Source organism: Petromyzon marinus, chromosome 20 (genome assembly GCF_048934315.1).
Source record: "Petromyzon marinus isolate PM22_M1 ecotype Great Lakes invasive population chromosome 20, UKy_Petmar_22M1.pri1.0, whole genome shotgun sequence".
NCBI classification, from domain to species: domain Eukaryota; kingdom Metazoa; phylum Chordata; class Hyperoartia; order Petromyzontiformes; family Petromyzontidae; genus Petromyzon; species Petromyzon marinus.
Window position 1 is genome coordinate 799,545 of NC_133686.1, and position 15,627 is coordinate 815,171.

A 15,627-nucleotide genomic window follows, 5' to 3' on the forward strand; every position below is an offset into this window, starting at 1 on the left:
GTGCGGGCGTCAGGACCATGAGCAAAATTTGAAAATGACACGCAAATTATTCAATTTGGATTATATGCAGAGCAGCCTTCATCGCCCCCTACTACTGGCAGACTCATGCCTCCAGGTCTCTCTTGCAAATGAGTCTATCCTGGTCTCTTAGGTTCTCGCCTGGCCATAAAAACTTGATAAGTGTTATAGTTATTATTGGGACTAGATGTGACATCGCACTCCTCCGGTGTTATAATCGCACTTGTACACGGATAGCCCTTTTGTCGGTGGTTACGACCAGGCCCCGCCCCTCTTGGCCTCTGAAATGCGGCAAGGCCGCTGAAGGCGAAGTTATTAATAATTCGGCTAAAATTAAAAATAAACGCTCGATCTAAAATGTAAATCGAAACATCCGACACGTGCATAATTCAGAGCTTGCCATCGATTGTAACCAGCCGATCCCTCCCGGGGGCGCAGGCGCGCGAAACGCCGGCACCGCCGCATGCCAAGTGGCGCTCTCGGTGCCAGCGGAGGCCACGAGGGCCCCGGCGGGCCTCACCCGGCCCAACGCGGCTTCGACGGAGGCCGCGGCCGCCGGGCCCTGCCACCTGCCTGAGGCTACTGTGCGGCCTCACCCGTCGTTCATCATCAACACCATTGGCCACGATCGATCCGCTGCTGGATGAAGGCCTACCCAAGCCGTCACCATCCCGCACGGCCCGGTGTCACTACTGTGCATCGCGCTCCTGCACACGAATTAATCTCAGTGCTCCGTCTCCGCTCTGGTCGTCCTCTTGGAAGCGCTCCCTCGTTTGGCTGCCATTCTGCTACAAGTCTTGACCATTCCAAATTCTCAATATGATGTTCTGATTTGTGTTTATTCCCTCATCCATGGCACTTTTTCTGTCTCTCAGTCAAATTCCCAGCATCTATCTTTCCTTGCATCTCTGGGAACTTTTCAGTTAAAGTTCTATATTTGTCAGTCATGACCACGGTGATTATAATTTACATGTCACAGCAGATAGTGCTCACTGATTAAAAACATTTTTCTTTGCTTACCAAACCAAAACTCTTCCCCGTGTTGGGGCTCTGAATTGGTACTCAAAATCAAGATGCCATCACAGCCAAAGCCACCGATGCCAACGCCAAAACCGCAGCAATGCTTTCGACCCAATGCCAGATCGTGCAGCCGCTGCACAGGAGACGAGTACCCCCGGTGAGCTGCCACCATCTGCTCTGAGGCCTTTACCTTGGTCGCCGGATTTGTGCAGACCGCTTCAATGCCCGTCTGGGCAATCGGCCCTCCTATTATTACTACTACTACTACCACAACCAATGCCACGTGACATGAAACAATTCCTGAGCGGGTAGGCGTTCCGTGTTATGCTGCGCGGAGTTCGGAGGCAGCGAACGGAACGGACACAATGCAGGGCCGATCCGTCTCTCGCCTCGCCCCCACTATAATTGTCCCGGTCGGAACAGCAACAGCCAAAGATAGCTTTGTGTTTTGACAGACGACACATAAAATCAAACTGCGTCTGAACAATAGCAGAGAACACAAAGGCCCTGCAGTCGGTTGTGGATGCTTGGCGCACGCTCTGCTAGGCGGCCAAATATAGCAGCTGGCGCCAGGCCAAGTGGATGTCAGAGAACTTGCCAGCGACGTGGGCAACGCTGCCAAGGTGGCGCGTGGCAAAAATCTCAAGAACCATGTTCCCCGAGAGGATGCCGGGGGGCTCGGAGGGCAGAGATGCTGAGGAGGCACCCTTAATATCCTGCGCTCGAATCTGGGTTTCAGCCACTACCTCGGGTTGAACCGTGAGTAGATGGTCTCAGCCCGGTCAACGATGACTACACGAATAAATACGATCACGTTTACTTTGATCCTGAACCTAAAGTAGCTCAATTCCAGCTGAGAATGTGAACGTGGGTTTGGCTCTCATTCGCCGAGCCGTGCTCTCGGTAACGACGCCAGTGGGGAAGTGCTGACCCCGACTGTGCGGAACGAAGGACACTCGAAGTGATTTCAAAAAGTCGTTCCGTGAGATGTGCTTCCTTCGGGGCCGTTGCACGACGCCCAAAGGCTGCCCCGTCCCGCGCGCGATTCCCAACGCACGCTTCGTCCGCAATGGGGGTGCAGCCTGCGGATTCAACAACTTTTGTTTAAATTGAAGAAGCGGAATGCGAGCACCCTCCACACCGCGAGCGGCAGCACAGCAGCACCTTGGCTGCGAAGCGGCGACGCGATGGCTACCCAAGTCGTTCGCTGCACGAAAATAAACGCTAAATAATTGAGGTGGCCTCATAACTAATGCAGAGGCTGCTTTTGTGAGCACATTCCCTCCTGAGGATTAATTCAAAAACACACGTGTGGTAAAACGTCGATGCCGAGCACAATGAGAGACTCGCGTGGGCATCTGTGACCACTGGGATGATTGACTCGATAAAAAATGCGAAGCATTCTCATACAGAGGTGCTGTTTTTTTTTCATCTCGAGTGATGTTGGGTTAAGGATGTCCTGTGGCACCCGATCCAATCCTGGATCAATTCCAAGAATGCATTCACCAGCTTCAAGATCCTCCACAGACTCGCCCCTGCCTACCTCTCTACTCTCATCTCACTCTACTCACCTCCACGTACTCTCCTACCCCTCATCTCACTCTACTCCCCTCCACACACTCCCCTACCCCTCTCATCTCACTCTACTCCCCTCCACGCACTCTCCTACCCCTCTCATCTCACTTTACTCCCCTCCACACACTCTCCTACCTCTCCGCTCTCATCTCACTCTAATGCCCCTCCACGCCCTCTCCGCTCCAACAACCGAGGCTTTCTCAGGGGGAGGTTGTTCGTTCTCCTCTACTGTCCCCACAGTCCGGAACTCCCTTCCCCTATCCATCCACGCTGTTTACTTCCTGCCCCTGCCCGAGTCCTGGCTCAAGATCTCCCTTGTTTCCTTCGTGTGTGAATGACTGCCCCTCTCTCTCGATACAATACACATATATAAAATAAATATGCCCACAATATCTGTACAGTGTCTTGAGCTGGGGTCGCATTTAGACCTGCCCTATTTACGTTGCATCATATTTGACATGCTCAAGAAAGGCCACAGACCTAACCCATAGACTCATGTAGAGATGCGGTCACATATACACGCTGTAGGCATTTCACACGTGATTGTAATTGTACTGAACCACACCGACGTGACACAGCAACAGGAGGAAATCTGATCCAATCACCAGGCTCCTGTGAAATGCGTAAAGGCGGTGTTGTTCACAATTCGCTCGCTCGGCAACCCCACGCACCGCCCCCCCCCCCCCCCCCCCCCGTCACTAATCACCGATGGCGCTGGGGGATGGCGGGAGAGGGACGGGGGGCACCAGCGAGCGACGTACCAGTGGCACTCGGGCGGGACCAGCTTGTTCAGCTCTTCGAGCGACTTCTCCGACCTGTATTCCTGCAAAGCAGAGACGCGCGTCTCAAATGTCAGCGTCGCCACGCGAGGGACCAAACAAGACACCAGGATGGACGTCTCCCATTTGCAACCGTGACCTGGGTCACCGAAATTAAAAACGCAATTATATAACAAAGCAGTGCACCAATGGAGCGAACAGAAACGAGAGCCAAAAACAAACGAAATATAAATGAGTAAACAGACAAGCGTGTCGCAGGCGGTCGATGAGAGCGAGTGGGACGACGCCTCGGAGCTGCGAAGTGTTCAAAGCCGAGCCATCGCCTCTGCTAGATCCACCCTGGGAGTGTGCGAGCCGTGAGCCAGACGGACTCATTCTGCATGTGGCCGCATCCGAGCTGCTTTGGCCACGTTGACCAATACAACGTGGCCGCACTAATAACCTCGGCTGCAGGCCCCTATTCTGCGCGGCAGTGAAGCAGGGCCAGTGTCAGCTGGATACGAGCACACCCCACCTTGGGCATATCAGGAATTTATCTTCACATTCCCCCCACCAGCGTGATGTCAGCACGTGTCTCTTATACCAGAACTGTGCTTATACGAGGTATGATTAAATACAGCATCCACTCGGTTTAGAACTCAACCCCAATTTGTGCGGCTCCACGCACAAAGAAGGGGACGCGCGTTTGTGTCGTACAATTACGTCGCAAATTCAGACCACGCGCGCTAAGTGAACACGTACCTGCACGAACGCGACCGTCACGACGATAACGATCGCCTGGTCCGCAAGGCGCGGGGCGTGGGGGGGCGGGGAAACGGCAACAAAACACAAACAATTAAGTTTACGATAATCCACTTAAGACGGACGCAGCACGGGGGCGCTAATTAATGGGTTCAGCACTCGCAGCGTCGTCCCGGGACCCAGCGGATGAGCATCTGTTCCAGCCGCGCTCATCGGATGACGCGCTGGGCTCGTGCGCGAGATCGCAAAACCTCCCCCCGCATGGCGCCACCACCAGATGGCCGTGCCTGTTTTGATGCCTGTTTTAACAATTACGATTACCGCTGGTACACGCGCCCGCACACACACGCACGTACACATGTATGCACACGCACGTACATGCACGCACACGCATACACGCACGTACACGAGCATACACACGTACGTGTACACAATGCACCGAGATTCACATTTGCGCCCACTGCTACCGCTACTGTGGTTAATGTCCTATGTGTTGAGGACACCCGCTCACTCACCCACTCACCCACCCACCCAAACACTCACCCACCCACATTATCTCTAATTTATGTTTCTTTCCTGGCACTGCTCCACTTCCATTATCTCTATGCCACACGTTCTTAAAATAACCTTGCTCGATTAAGGAAAAGTGTTCACACTCTTGTGTGTTCCAATTTCCATCGTGCTGTTTGTTGCTGGCAGCTTTGCGCTTTCGGGACTCAATGCATACCTGTTCACACTCAGCAGTTTGTTGTCCTTCCCCCGCAGCTCCGATTAGCACGGTTGGCCGCGTACGATGCAAAATAAGTTAAACGTACGTACATACAGCAACGACACATGTTTCTTTTGTTTTTGCAATTTCCTTACAGTGAGCCCGCCAGGGCAAACGCTGTTTCCCAGCGCCAACGCTCGCGCCAAGTGGCGGCACCCCCCGTAAGCGGGTGGCGCGACCCCATAAAGGCGGTGCCACGCCGTGTCAGGTTCTCATTTTAGGGCAAGTTGACTCAGCGCCAACTTCAAGACAGGCACAGGCAGCGACTGTCAGCGGTGCGGCGGCGGCGGCTCGGCAACGCGAAAAAACGGTTCAGCATTTACAGCTCGAGCCGCTGTCACGTTGTCAACTCCGGCGGTCAGCGCCAAGACAAAGATCCCCCGTGTAGCCTTCATCAGACTGCTGGGACGAGTGCTTTTGGCGAGTAGCACCTATGAAGGCTGGCACAGCACACGAGGGGGTGGGTGGCCAGCACACCGTACAAGGTACTAATTTGAGACTGAGCCAACCTAGGAGAGGCCCAGGACCGGTTCAAATATTCGCCTTTGTATTTGGTCGTGAGCGGGTTGCCGATTCGTAGCGAGATGCGATAACCGCTGCACCACCGCTCCCCCCCCCCCCGACTCCCGTGTGTGCGTGAGCGCGTGTGTGTGTGTGCGTGCGCGCGTGTGTGCGTGCGTGTGTGTGGCGTGTACAGACACGGCCGCCCTTCACATCGCGAGGCGGACGGCAGAACCACACAAAGCGCGACGTCCACTTTCGCTCGCAAACAATAGCGCTTAATATAGAGCAAGGCGGCGGCGGCGAGAGAGAGTTATGCAACAGCACATCACGACAACACCAAACACCGAAACACCGCTGCCGTAATGCCGTCTTTGAAAAGGAGGATTGTTTTTTTTTATTAACAATTTAATCTTTTGCCCGAGTTTTATCTGATTGCGCTATCGCCGTTGCACCAAGTGACAAAGCATCGTTCGGATCTCGCGCACAGCAGAGGAAGCTCCTCCTGGTTTGAGACTGGTCCGTGAAAGCAGACACCACAGAGCTACCTCTGAAATCCCTTACAGTGACCTCTTGCATGACAGTCAAACCGATATATTTCGAATTTGGTCAAATTGAGTGCAGAACCAAAACGAATGCGACGGTTTATATTCGTGTGGTCCTTGGTAACTGGGCTGAGACCATCAAACCTCACTCCAGTGGAGAACCCATTTAATGAAAGGCGACTAGAGACCCGGATTCCGGCGCAGCACCTCGGCATTGCCAGGCTCAGCGTCTCTGACATCTGAACACCCCCCTCCCTCCCCACCGTCATCGTTTTGTTGCACAAACATAACCGAGAGATGCACGCAACCGAGCGACACGCGCCGGCATCGTGCGCTGTGAATCGCCGGGACGCGGCAGGGCCTGGCGGTGACGCCCTTCGGCCCCCGTGCGACTCTCACCACAGTGATGCTGACCGCGTCGTCGATCTGATTCATGAGGACGCTGATGACGGCCGAAGAGAGCAGCAGCAGAATCAGGGGGTTCTTGAACTGTGGCGACAAAACCACACGGGACCACACGTGACCACACACAACCACACGGGACCACTCGCGACCACAAACAACAACACAGGACCAGACTCACTGCCGGCCTCCAGAGAATAAGGCTTTTTTTTAAACACATGGCAATCTGTGAATGCACGTGTAGATGTCCACCATTCAAGAAACGAAAAAACTCTCATCTATTACACCTTTAATAGCGATGTTTGTTGCTTGTCGCTCGGCATTTTGGGCCTTTGGGAAAGGAGATCCCCGTGATTTAAAGTCGTGGAGAAGGAGGGGGTGTGTTTTCTTAAGGGACTGTGTGAGCAGTGGTATCGTGGGGGCTTATTAGACCATACTTCACCACACTGCTTGCTCTATGGGTTTGGTGAAGGTGGCTACGGCAACATAGACAGTAGAGCACAACGACGGATATTGCCGCCCTGCCACCCCCCCAAATCCAAGCAGCAACCCCCGGTTTCCCAAAACTCGCCACACTTGGTCACAAAGTCGCACGGCGCACGACAGGCGACAGCAACGCAGGGGTGGGGGGGCGCTGACGCCGGGTCGGTTCTCGACGGCGCTCTTGGCTCCACGCTAATTAAACGCTTCCGAGACCAATTACCCGGAGCTCTCTCGGCGGGGCTTCACGCGCCGCCGCCGTCGCCACCCGTGATGAGCCTCCTCTGTGGAACCGTTCCCCCTCGCCGTCACCCCCGCGCCACCAAAGGTGCGCGCCGACTGTTTTCGTTCGGCGGAGAGCGCTGTACAGCGACGAGAAGTTTTCCCGTCTGCCCGTCAAACTTTTTCGCCGTCAAATAAAAAGCGCCGCACGCGACTTAATCCAGACGGCTCGTGCGGTGCCATAAACAACTCCACTAACGATGTCGACGAGCAGTGCGGCCTCTCTGCCGAGACCAACACGCTCATTCATTCATCATCATCATCGTCGTCGTCATCGGCCATCATCTGCTGGGTGACTGGCATCCCCCCCAAGCCACCGTCATGTCTCGCAATCTTACGATGTAACTATCCGCCTTGCGCCTAGGAACCGGCCTATTTCACCGCGAGATGTTTGTCTCTCCTGGCCGCCATTCTCTCATCGTCAGTCTGGTGCACGGCCATCGACGCTTCCTGCCCAAAGCCCACAAACTTTCCTCGATTGTCACCGCAACGTCTCCAATTCGCGTGCGTTATTTAATGTTCCCATTTGTTTCACTCGACTAAATGCCGTGCCGTGAGATGCGAACGCATGCGTTCATTAAGCCAAGCGACTCATCAATGCTAATTTAATCCGCGGACGCCTCGAGTCTGTCAATCAAGTTTGCTCGAACACAACTAAATGTGCAATGACATCAACGCGTCGCCACGCCACCGCAGACTCAATTATGGCTAAGTACACAGGCAACTACTCTACGTGGGTCGCTAATTTACGGTCAAAGCGACCCCTGAATTATTTCTCACGTCTCCCGGCGGGCACTCGATCTCACCGACGGGGAGTGGGGCCGGCCCGTGATTGGGCAACGCCCGACAATAACGCCGCACGCGGGCAGCCCAGGGAACTTGTAATTAGAGAGCTGGAATTTGCGGCGGCTGTGTTTGCTGCTCAACGTCAAGATAAGCAAATGTCACGGGGTACAAAAAGCAAAATGTTGGGGGCCATGGTCGTGATTGGCGATCGCGGCCGGCAGACAAACGCAAATAATGGCGGAGGCCCTTCTCCTCCTGCGCGTTGGTCACGTCGTGCGGCAGCATGTGACGCTTTTAACGGAACGGAGAATTGCTCGCCAAAGTTGTTTTTAACATTTCCGCCTTGAAATTAAAAACGTGTTTCTCTGGTCTTGTGCGATCACCGAAATGCAACACGTGACGCACGCTGTGGCAGAAATGCCGCAGGGCGCTCTTGAAATGTGCCAACGTTGAGAGAAGTTAATTACAAAATGTGAAACCCCACGCACCGAGATGTTTACACGTGGAGTTCACCCATGTCCTAGCCATGGCAACCACCCTCGGGATACACGGTTGCGGTAACATTCCAGAAGTCTACGTGACCCGGGCGGCAACGCGGTGCAGTGGTGATGCTCGTATCTAACGGCAAGATTTGCCTGGGCTCGACTCCCAACTTGGGTGCCTTCCAGCGTGGGGTTTGTGTGTTCTCCCCCTGTTTTGCAAAGTGCGGGTGCGAGTGTATGATTGAGTGTGTGTGGATGATGGAGTTGTGAATGAATGCAGTTTGTGTATGTGCTCGCCCCCTGTTCTGCATGGATTTCCTCCGGGTTCTCCGGTTTCCTCGCATAACTAAAATAAACATACACTGTAACTGGTGTTGGCCAAACCCATCTACCAATGCTGAAGAATCACCTGCAAATTACTCATTTGGGATTACACACAGCAGCAGCAATGCCCCCGACTGAAAAAACTTGACAAGACCCAACTGAGCGGGTCTTCTGACTCAGCAAGGGTCTCGTGGGTAAGCAAGCGTAATAACAACAATCACAAAATAACCCGGCCTGCTAACATTCAAAGTTCCTCCCTGAGAAACTTTTCATCTCAGCCTCTCTGCAGCGAAATGTCAGCTGCACGCACTGTAGCCGCGTCATCGTCTGCAGCTCACCGCGTGACCTCCGTCTAACGGTTTGTGGAATGCCGTCGTCACGCCGTCGCGCGAACGCGGCCATTGTTTCGTAGTCCACCGGTCGCGAGCGCACAGCACACTGCCGCTTGTGTTGTAAAAACAGTGCTTGAATTCCTGTTTTACGAGTTTTACTCCTGGTGTCTGGACTGTAAGCCGTGGAATTGAACCCCCTAAAAAAGGAGCCCCCGTTGAGAACGCACAATTGCGCAATCGGCGATCACGTCATAAAATAACGACAGCAGTGCAACCCTTCGTGTACGGCAATGGCCCACGGTAGCGGATACCACGTGTGCTTCCTCGCCTATGGTCACGTGATCACCTGCCACTGTTGCCCAAGGCCGCCTGAAACTTTAGTTGATGTGGTAACGGAAAAGTGACGAGGCAATGAATTACCGAACGGGGCCACTAACCGTACTTACAGCTTATCTGCCTCGTTACGAGCAATTCGCTTTTACGGCTCCGAGGATCCAAGTTACAACACGTACACAATCGAGGCCCTGCCCGGCACCGATGGCAACGCAGTCACGCGAAGCCAGAAAAACTCCGCCATTTATTTGCCACCAGACTGACAACAGCTGTGCCAGAAAGCCACCTCGTGGCACACCCCACCGGAAGCTCACCGCAAGTTCGCATTATTACTTTTACAAGCGAGGCAGCTCTCATGTACTTTGCAATTCTGCAGATTTCTTTTCGCTCAGGCTTAACGTGCAAACACAAAACATCACGCGCGCCGCCACCGTTCCCCGCGGCGCCACGAGCCCCCCCCACCGCGTACCTGGGAAATGTACTTCCTCCATAGCGGCTCCTCCTCGTTTATCTCAAACTCGTTCCAGCCGTGGTAGGCCCTCCTGTGCAGCACTTCGCTGGTGGCTAGCCCGCTCTGGAGGCTTGCCTGCACGCGTGAGACACAAGACGGCGCCGGTCACAACCTCGCACTCGACGACCTCCTCCGACGCATCGCTCGCTCGCGAAGTTTGCAAAGCAGTCCCTAAAAGTGAAACGGTCAGAATCCACGGCCCTAATCTAAACATCGGCGTGAACCGTGACAATTCACAAAGAGGGCGGGGAGATTATTATCATTACTTTATTCTCGGTGTTGTTGTTGTGTTGTTGTTATTAAACTGGTTTAGTAGCCAGGAAAGCCTCACTGAGTCTCACGACTCTTTTTCAGTAGGGTCATGCTGAATTGGATCCCAACTTAGTCTTTTGCAGGTGAGTTTTCAGCATTGGGATGTTTGGCCAATACCGGTTGCACTGTCGGGGGTTTTGTTAGCGAATGGAAGGAAAGTGGAAATCTTGGATGGAACTCATGCAGAACATAAAATCCACTGTTGGATGAAAGCCTCCCCATGCCATGCCAGTCATGCAGACTTTGGGACCGCACATCTCTCCACGCCGGTGAGTGCGGGTTGGAGACCGGAGCGGGAGGCAGAGGGCAGGATGGGCTCCGATGTCAGGAATCACAAACGTCAAGCGGTGCCCAACCCTACTGGATGTCACAGTACAGAAGGCTGCGGGATGAACGGGGCCATTGAACGTCAGGCTGGTCCCGATGGCTGCCCCGAAACGCATTTTACAATCGCTCAGCCAGCATCCCAGACTTGTTGTTTAACTTAAGTATAAAATGTAATACGGGGCATATTTCCCCTCACGTATCCTACAATCACAATGCCGCACCACGCGAGGCACCGACAGAACAGCGTTTACCGCGCTCCGCGAACGTTACATTTCACGGCGCTCGGCTTCCACGTCGCAAATTCTCCTCCTACCCCGTCCCCCCAATCTCTCGAGGATAAGCTCCGTGCGACACACACGGGTTAATGAGACTGTGTGCGTCAAGGGATTATCTTGCCTGCCCATCCTCCATACCTCCCCTCCCCCCTTCCCCACACTCTTCAGCCGACTGTGCGAGAACGCCCTTCCTAGGAGTCCACACGTCAGGCCGCATTATCCACACCGCACAACCGGGTCACGGGATGAATGCATCTCGGCTCTCCGATATGTTTTGGGGTTGTGCCGTGTGTGGGTTCTGCGCCATGCTCGACGTTCCTTCAGGACGATATCAGCGTTCTTCAGTTCCCTGAGGAAGCTCCCGGCACTTGAAACCGAATTGAAGAAGCTCCCAGCCGGTGGACGGAAATGTCAGACATTGTGCCAAACAGCACGCGGGACAACACAAAAACACATCGGAGAGCCACACGGCAGCACAGCTTCAAAAGGCTACGCAGCAGAAGTGGGTCAGGACATGCGTTAAACCACTCGGACAACGCCCAACGCCAAGGCCACCGGTTACGAGGTGGCGGCGGTGCAGACAACACCGCTTGGGGCAGCAGGGCTCTGACCCACAGTGCCAGCTCAGCTCTGGGCAGGGAGGGTGGAGGGAGGCTGAGACTCAAGCCGGTGGGAGGGCAGAGAATGAGACAGAGAGACACCGACTGCAGAGCGTGACTGCATCTTGAATGCACGATGTGCGGATACCGGTAGCAAGGCGCGTGTAACACTGCCCAAATTTTGGTTGGAGAATGTAATGCAGTAAAAGTGTCGAGTGGGAGCTCGTTGAAGCCTGACGGGGTGAACGGTGAACGTTCGTTGCCATGCAGCCATCTCAAACTGCCTCTGCGAATGCCTCCGCTCCCTTGCGGACTCATGAGTGAAGGCGTAACAGGGCACCACCAACAGTTAACAGGCTCACGATGTATGCATCGAATCGCTTGTGTAAGAAACAACGTTGCTTTTTATACCCGTACGTTGTACGTAATGGGTTCACGTGACCCATCCAGCCACGAGTGGCCGTTACATTCATCAAGGTGTAAACAGTGGAAACCGGTGCTTTAATCGACTTGCAACTGCCTGGGAGGTGAATAGTAACAACTCGACTCAAGAGGGAGGATCTTGCAAATATGAAATCTGAAGACGAATTATGTGGTTTCTGCTCCGTCAGACGCTGACATTAAATACGCCGAGTAAGCGTCCCGGTCTCGCACCAGCAGGACCCGTCCCTTCCCTCTCCACGCATTCCCCTTAACCGCTCGCGCTTCATTAACGTCGTCGCCGCTCCTCTCCGAGCGTGAATTCCCCGGTTCGCTCGGCTCGTTTTCTAACGAATGAGGAGGGCGCAGCAGCCAGCGACGGGCAGGCAGGATTATTTCATTAATCTCACCCGCCACGTCCCCTTTCCGACGTTGCGCTCTGCAAAGTTTGTCGACTTCAAGGGATGTTTCGTACACAACTCTAAATCCACCACCCCGCCACCTCCACCGGACCCGCCCACCACACCACCACGTCTCTTTCGTTATCAATCAAACTTTACTTTGAACATGAGTCTGAGGAAAAACAAGTCCCCACAATCACAAGCCGCGCGTGTGCACAGGGCGGTGGCGATACTGGTTAGTCAAGTTTTGCTTTTCACTTCCCAACTCCGCTATGAACTGCGAAAATTCAGACATAAAAGCATTTCACCACGCAACAAGCGGAGGAATAGCCTGGTTAACTTATCTGCATGTAGACTTATTATTATTATTTGGTGCTGCTGCGTTGACAGTTGTGAACAAGCACAATTCAGGACGAAGACTTGTAAAGTTATCATTCATTCGGACGTTCTCCGAGTCACTAAGGCCACGTCAAAGCCCTGAGAAAAGTTGCTAAACCTCACTGTGCAAACACAGCGAATGAAAACCCACAGGTGAACGGGCAGGACACAGATGCGTGGTGAGGGAGGGGCGAGAGCGAGCGAATGAGCAGGAAAGATAAGACACGTCAGCCTCCGAGGCACAGGAGTTACTCTTGTTCCCGTGTTTGCACAAACACCGCGAGAACAGCGTGTGCGCGTCTCACATGTCGGCAGTGAGGAAGCGCAAGTGCCACAGCGAGCATAGCGCACTACAAACACAGCTGCCCAAGTTTGAATTCCGACCACTGTTAACATGGCGATCATCTTAACCATTCCAGGGCCTCCCCTAGGTACACTTAGCCTCAAAGAGAGCACCTGGTACAGGAAGCATCTGCGCTGACAAAGGCAGCCAGGCGTGGTTGTGGCCACACCACCCCTTCGAACGCCGTGCCGCCCTTCATTGGCGCTCGCCAATGAGCATTTGTCCCAAAGGCCTATGTATCTTTGCCACCGTTTGTCTTTATGTAGTAGTGCCACACGACTCTGGCCTGGCGGGGCTCCGCGCAGGTACCTGCAGCATGCACGCCACCTCGTCCACCGCCAGCGCCGCCGCCTCCTTGGATGGCAGAACGCGGATCATGGTCTCATTCTTGCCAAGTCCAGGCTCGTCTGGCTTGTCCTACAGACGTGCGAGGCGAGGTGGACACATCGAGAAAATACATTAGAGGTAATCAACGACGTATTGATCGGACGATTACTATCAATTTGTTACGCCCTCCGATCTATTCACCTTCCGAAGTTTCGACACACGTGCCAAGGGATTGATCTTCTTCAGTTCCTACGAGGAAGCTTCAAGCACGTGGAGCGAAACGTCGGACTGTGATAACTTACACAGCAGTGATGTGTTCCGCTCACGAGACACACGAGTCATCGTGCACGCTATGTGAGATGTAAGAATGTACAGGCCTGAGTATCATGTGGGTTGTCCACACTTCAGCACGAGTCAGCACTGGAGGGCCAGTTTCGATGTCACTTACCACAGCTAATGTACGGTGTGAAATTTATCTTGCCATGTTACATTGATGGCAACTAGGACGAGAAAATGGTCGGACTGAGATGGGTAAAAATGAGGAATGTTACAAACGAGACTAAAAACGAGAATTTTTAAAGATCAAGTGTTTAATTGACTTGCAGCAATGAATCCTCGACACATTAGTACTATATTTTATAGAAATTAAAAGAGAGAGAAGCCAGGTGATATTTTACATTGAGTTATCTCAAATGTGGCCAACAATCACTTTACAGCTCATCGGATTCCTCCAGGATAAAAAAAAATCGATTTGACGATGTCAATTGAAGAAATGTACATAGTTCTGTACTGCAACGAAAATGATTCCGGAACATTCCTCGGAGCTGGGCGCCTGAGCTCAGGCCGGTCCTGCACTTTATTAAAATCGCGACCACAAAAACAGCCATCTCCCTCGCCGCAGCACAGCAGGCGTGAAAATCCATCTTCCACCGTCGCATCCACCGCCCAATCACAGCAACCAACAACATCATCACGTCCACCACCACTATCACACCCACCACATCATTATATACACCACCCCATCACACACACCACATCATCACGTCCACCACCCCTATCACACCCACCACATTATATACACCACCCCATCACCCCCACCACATCATTATATACACCACCCCATCACACCCACCACATCATTATATACACCACCCCATCACACCCACCACATCATTATATACACCACCCCATCACATCCACCACATAATTATATACACCACCCCATCACACCCACCACATCATTATATACACCACCCCATCACACCCACCACATTATTATATACACCACCCCATCACACCCACCACATCATTATATACACCACCCCATCACACCCACCACATCATTATATACACCACCCCATCACACCCACCACATCATTATATACACCACCCCATCACATCCACCACATAATTATATACACCACCCCATCACACACACCACATCATTATATACACCACCCCATCACACCCACCACATCATTATATACACCACCACATCATTATATACACCACATCATTATATACACCACCCCATCACACACACCACCCCATCACGTCCAACCACCGCCGCCCCGCTTGAGCCCAACGCAGTGGCCAGGCCACCGTCTTACACGCTTCCCCGAGCCACGGCGAGGCCGGCGAGGCATCCTCTCCCTCCTTCTCCCCCCGTCCCTCTTCCCACTCGTCCTCTTCCCCCTGTTGCTTCTCCTCCTCCTGCTTCTGTCGCCGCCGCTGCTTCTGCCCGCACCCAGCGCCCGGCTGGAAGCAGCCGCGGGGCGCGGCGCTTTATAGGCGGCAGGGGCGTCACGGGAATGCCACCGGGAGTCTCGGCTCCCCAGCGGCGTTCATGAATCATCGAGGGACGTCGGACGCCCACCAGCATCCAATCCCCGTCCGGCTCGCTCCTACCTAGGGCTGGGATCCGCCACGCCGCCCCCCAGAACCCCGCGGCTTCACGTCCCTGGCAGCGGCTCTGGTCTTGCCCCAGTCCCCCTGAACGCCAAAGGCCGGTCCAAGCCGAGCCCCCCATCCGGGACCGCAATGCCCCCCCCCCGCCCTCTCCCTGTCATGAAACCTCGCGACCCCCAAGGCTCGACCCCGATGGTTATCCCAGGATCCCCCGGTTTGAGAATATCACAGCACATCACTCTACGCCACTTTAAATCACACCACTCTGAACCACTCCACACCACCAAGACAAAGATCCCCCGTGTAGCCTTAACATACTGTAGGGGCAAGTGCTGTTAGCGAGCACCTGTGAAGGCCAGAACGGTACACGAGGGGGTGGGTGGCCAACACCACGCCCGGCCACCTTTGTTTCCCCAGTGGCGATGTTTACACACCGCACCAGGTACTCATTCGAGGC

The 15,627-nt window shown here is 53.8% G+C and overlaps 1 protein-coding gene across 1 annotated transcript in view; it reads right to left on the minus strand.

Moving 5' to 3' along the window:
• ATP2C1 (ATPase secretory pathway Ca2+ transporting 1) overlaps window positions 1-15,627 on the minus strand; it is a 47,272-nt gene that overhangs the window by 30,927 nt on the left and 718 nt on the right. Inside the window, 5 exon segments of the mRNA XM_032957788.2 lie at window positions 3,375-3,436; window positions 4,134-4,169; window positions 6,348-6,437; window positions 9,839-9,955; window positions 13,245-13,352. Coding sequence (XP_032813679.1) covers window positions 3,375-3,436; window positions 4,134-4,169; window positions 6,348-6,437; window positions 9,839-9,955; window positions 13,245-13,352 — 413 coding nt within the window.